At 33.2% G+C, this 5,311-nt stretch overlaps 1 protein-coding gene across 3 annotated transcripts; it reads right to left on the bottom strand.

Moving 5' to 3' along the window:
* Positions 1–2,206: 2,206 nt before the first annotated feature.
* Positions 2,207–5,020, bottom strand: LOC114738932 (DNA-directed RNA polymerase III subunit rpc6). Of its 3 annotated transcripts, none has more exons than XM_028927004.1 (2): positions 4,688–5,020; positions 2,207–3,143 (listed from the first exon to the last, which is right to left on the bottom strand). In XM_028927004.1, the coding sequence occupies exon 2, from the start codon at positions 3,123–3,125 to the stop codon at positions 2,421–2,423; it is 705 nt and encodes a 234-aa protein (XP_028782837.1). In that variant the 5' UTR covers positions 3,126–3,143; positions 4,688–5,020; the 3' UTR covers positions 2,207–2,420. The 3 variants fall into 3 exon arrangements, with proteins under 3 accessions (XP_028782837.1, XP_028782842.1, XP_028782831.1); XM_028927009.1 differs by having other exon boundaries at positions 4,758–5,020; XM_028926998.1 differs by lacking the exon at positions 4,688–5,020 and adding an exon at positions 4,548–4,663.
* Positions 5,021–5,311: the final 291 nt, after the last annotated feature.

Below are 5,311 nucleotides of genomic sequence, written 5' to 3'. Positions count from 1 at the left end.
ATGAGATAAGTATAAGAGAAATTTTGCCTCAACTTACATTAAAAATATTTTTAAAGTAATTGCAGGGGGTTGCCACAAATAGAAATGCGTATACACAGCCATTAACTAAATCCAGGGTCCATGCACCATCTTGTTGGGAAGATTAGTAACTTTATCATCTCCCAAAAAAAAAGAAAAAATCGTATGCGTGTAATGCAAATGTGTAATTGGGATTTGGGAGTGTGTTTTGATATGTTTATGGTTTTAAAAGAGTTCCTTTTTTAAAAAAATTGCAACTATAAATGGAATAATGCCAATAATTATATGGAGTTTGTTTTTAAAATAAAAGGTTTCAAAGTACTCCTCCAGCTTTATATATTTCTGATAAAATTGTTTGTGAATTTGACATATTAAAGATGAACAATGATCAGCCACAATGTTACAAGTACATAGAAACTCCTGGGTGAGGCTCAGGGCATACTTCATTGGAATATACTAATTATATTCATTCAATTATCTCTCTCTTTAATTTTAATGTCACTGACTAGAGATGACAATTTCAACCTATCCATTTCTATTTCCATATATTTAGAAAGTTACCAAATTTCAAAATTTTGCTAGAAAAGATGCATAGAATAAAAAACAGGACTGAATTGTCAGTTTCACTAGAAAAATGATAAACTGGCTAGTGATCCAATTTGGTTTAGGCACAAAACTGACTAAGAGTTAAACAAGTATCAAACTGGTCAAATTGACGTGAATCGGTAAAAACCGGTGTGAACTAATAATGAACTGATTTGAATAATTATATTGCTATTGGTCTTATTTTTTCTCATTCCGCTCCTAATATCTTAGTTATTATATATTTGAATAGATTTTAGTGATGATTTTGATATCAATGATTATTAATTTCAGGTACTGATGAATCATAAATATCAAAAACCTCAATGTTGTTATACTTTATCATTGTTACAATCAAATTATTATCATATTTTCTTGTATTTTGTTATTAGTGATTATCAATATTGTTGCATTATGTTATTTTCAATTAAATTAGTTTATTTTAATATGACCAGTTTGACTCCAAGTTGACACCGATTCGACTAAATAACCCTTAAACCACTACTTCAACCGATTTAGTGTCCAATCTTGTTTTTTGTTCCTTGAAAAGATGTGAAATATATATAAGATTAAGGTGCAAATTTGTCCTGAGAAGTTTCGATGAGGAGCAATAGATAGCCGAAAGTTTTTTTAGGCATAAATTTGCTTTAAAAGTTTAAAATCATTGTAATACTCCTCCGGTCTTTAATATAGAACCCAATTCTTGAGTTGGTTTTGGTCCTAAATATAAGACCAATTTCTCATATTTATCAATTTTCTCTAAATTACCCCTATGGATACTCCCTCAATTATAATCAAGTAGAAGAGGGAGATGTGGTATTAAGAAAGATGATTATGGTGTTTTAGAAAAAATGTGTTACTTTTGTTATAATTAACTAACTTACCTAACTTCCTTAATTTAATCAAATTAGTTAAATGAGTCTTATATTAAGAACCGGAAGAGTATTACCCTTACAGCTAAAATTGTTGATAGTCAATATCACTATTTTACTTGTCAATATTAGTTTTTTAACAGTATAAAACAATGTTGTTATGATTTTAAACTTTTAAATTAAGTTTATATTCAAAAAAAAGTTTTTGGGTACCAAATGTTCTTCAATAAAAACTTCCAAAAAAAGTTTGCAATTTAACCCGATATATTATTATGATTAAAAAACAAATTTAATCATTTGATACATGAAGTTACTTTTTCAAATATGAAATAAGTAGAATGACAGGCTTTCGCAATATGAAGTAAATTTTTTTTTTTTAGCAGTCAATATGAACTGAATTAAACAATATTACCGTAACTTATCTCTAGGTAGGTTGGGATGATCTATCAAAAAGAGTTAAAAAATAAAAAGAAAAGAAATTACGAAAATATTTGTAAGGATGCACCATATAAATATGATTATGAGAAAGCTATAATCTGTCCATTTCCATTCGCAATGCTTAATCCAGTTAATTTGCCTCAGGAAAATGATAAATTTCAGGTAACCAAATTCATGAAACCAACTCTAATGTTATAAAACCTTAGGTCAAGAGATATATATGAAGCTTATTTATGGATTTCCTGATTATAATTTACAAAGAAAATGCAATGAAAATTTCATCAAACAGTAGAGGCTATGTAAACGGTAATAATCATTTTGCTGAAAAAATTGTGAATTCATTTTGCGTATATATTAACATATCAGTAGAGTTGCTAATCAAAATTCAATCTAAAAAAATAACTTTACATCTTCAATCTACTTCAAAAAAAAAGTAGTTCATCCAAAGCAATGAGTATAGCCAGTCTCATGTTATCAGACAAAAAGGAATAAATGATCTTTGACTCACATTTAAAAGTCCAGCCATTTCTGGTAATAGACACAAGTTTTGGGAGAAATGATGCCTTCTGGTGTACAAGCGCTTATTCTTGGACAAACTCCACATGGAATAGAAGCCATGGCACCAATTTTTGGTTCCCCCTTATTCTTCTTCTTGCATCGATAACAAACCCTACCTACAGGAACAGAAGAAAAATCTCCAAAGCCAGTGCTCTTCATTTCGACGATCTCATCGTCCAGAACCAAAGCTCGTAGAATCTGTTCGATTTGATGTGATGACAAATCAACACTAAAGAACTTGCCCTTTTTAATCCACTCCAGAATTCCATCGAGTGTGGCAACATTTTGCGCAAGAATGTGCCTCAAACAAACTTTCTTTACTACCCCTATGAATTCTGTATCAAGATTCCCATCGCTGTACCAATCCCCACCTGTTATTTCCTTGGACGGTTCGAACTCAGAAGCCATGTAGTGCTTCTTTGCTTTGTTATGGCAATTTACGACCTCCTTTACGAGTTTCTTCTGTTGAAGCGAAGTAAGGGCCCTTTTAACCACAGTGTCAGGGAGATTAGTTTCTTGTTTCAGGTCTTTACTCCAGATTCCCATGTCTTTTCTGCTTCGGATGACATTATAAAGGGCATGCTCTTCTTTTGTGAGAGACTCTAATGAAGCAACACCATCTGGCCGTTTTCTTTTAAGGGAAGAAGATCCTTGCATCCTTACAAGAAGAAAAATCTGGTACAATATAAAGAATTCAATATTACTTAAATGAATTGCAAAGTTTTAAAAATAGTTCCAACAAGAGCATTCATTTTGTATACGTCAAATTTAAACAATGAGTCGCTTAGAATATAGGTACAAACTAGTGATTCGGTTTCTGTCAAAACTAATTGTAGATGGAAGCATCATATTCATTATTGCATTCATAGATGATATGAGATACAGAGAGAGAGATTCAAGAAAGACCTAATTATGTACTAACTAATGGATTAAATATTCTAAACTCGATCCACAAAATACCAATCAATCTTCCATACTGTTAGCAGTAAAAGGCGAAAGTAGAGTAAACAGTAGCTTCCAATTCTATAGACACCCAATACGTCATTCCATATCCTATTTATAGACCTGTTACCCCTATCATCATTTACCTAATCACCCTCACCGTTGCTATCACCACATATCACATGTATTGAAAATCACTAACTATGTCAGAAGCAGAAGTCACCCAAGACATTTTTGCAGGCCTAACATCTGCAAGGAAATGCACTGACCAGGAAGAAAGTGCCTTAACTCTCCTTTGTCACTTTCTCAACCTAGTTCTCATATTAGAGTCAGATGGTTTGACATACATTCTCAGGTCAAAAACCATCATGATCGAATTCAACACACCTGAACAGTAATCATGCTATGATCTGTATATATAAATACACACGCGTGCGCGCACAAATAAGGTATGCACAAAATCTTCACCCAATTGCAAGCAGCATATGTGCGCATGAGCGTCTAAACCATATATAAGTGTATATATATGGCTACTCAAGTAAACATATCTAAAATAATCAGTTTCAGTAAAAGTGAAAACCTGTTTCAGAAGCCTAGCCACAATGAAGGAAGTTTTTGGGCTAGAATTTGGGAAAATATGAGATAGTAGAAAAATAATATGTGATCAACGAACATCCATCTTGTTCACTCAATCAAGCAAACCCAAACAAATTCCAACCTGATGGTTTTTTTCCCAGACTAAGAACAATAATAACTAAACAAAAGATTGTAATATTGTTATATTGGACCGGACAAGTGACAACAGTGAATGGCCATCACTTTTACAGTCCAGTGATTTGATTATCCTGAAGTCATCCTCCAAATAGAAACAGAGATCATTCCAACATTGTTAAATTTACGCAGAATTAATATATCAATCAATATATAATATAAAATCTAAAGCAAGACGCAAGATTAATAAGTTATGAATAGTGTGATTTATTCATTCCTTAGACTATACACTGCATGGGGAACATATAAACAAATGGGATCAGGCTACTTATTAAGGTTCCATTAGCAGTTAAAACAGAAAGAAGTTCAGAAAGCATTGAGGATAAGGAGCACAATTCCCCCAGTTAAATTAGAATAAAATATTACGATTCAGCAGTGAAATCAAGCTTCAAACATCTTACTCTGACAAACTATAATTAAACTCATAAGTTTAAGTTGAGCTCAGGAGGCAAAACAAACTTGAGTTTGCATATCCTTCATCTTTTCATTGTTAGCGCTTTAGATACCTGAAGGCTTAAGCGTGAGTCAACCGAGGGCCTAAGTGGGAGACGGAGATCAGAGACTGGAGAAACGCACCGAGAATAATCTTCCAGACTTCCACAATCTTCCAAACACACTGAGAAACTGACTCGCCGAGAAACAATGGAGACGTAAAGGGAGAAGCGAGAGGGAGGACGTCCGGGTCCGACGGAGAGGGAGAGACGAAGAGGGAACGGAGACTGCCTCTGCGAGAGGCGAGACCGAGAGCAACCAGATTCCAAGGCTGACCCAGAGGAAGACAAAGCCAACGAGTTCGTGAGGGACAGAGACGACGCCGAGGAGTTGTGGAATATGAAAGTGAAAGTGCTAGGTTTTTACTCCCCCAGACAGAGGAAGGGGAGAGCGAACTCCCTTGTTTATTCAATCCAAACCGACGATGCACAAAATGCTATCCAAACACCCTTCGAAAACCAAAACCATGGTTTTGAAAAAAGTAAAATTTTTTATTTTTAGAGAAAAAAGAGAGAGTGTGAGAGCCTATAGGATATGTATCTTGTTATTTTTTTTATAAACATATTTTTTTATAAACATATTTAATCTTATATTTTATAAATATATATACATATTAATTATTTATTAATTATATTATC

The sequence above is a fragment of the Neltuma alba genome, unplaced genomic scaffold (assembly GCF_004799145.2).
Source record: "Neltuma alba isolate B1F8T4 unplaced genomic scaffold, ASM479914v2 tig00002811_pilon, whole genome shotgun sequence".
In the NCBI taxonomy this organism is placed as follows: domain Eukaryota; kingdom Viridiplantae; phylum Streptophyta; class Magnoliopsida; order Fabales; family Fabaceae; genus Neltuma; species Neltuma alba.
The sequence above is the reverse complement of the archived record's forward strand: the minus strand, read 5'-3'. Positions and strand labels throughout refer to the sequence as shown.

What these genes read in the sequence shown, in the direction of transcription:
- LOC114738932 (XM_028927004.1), bottom strand. Translation starts at nt 3,125, where the DNA reads ATGCAAGGATCTTCTTCCCTTAAAAGAAAACGGCCAGATGGTGTTGCT.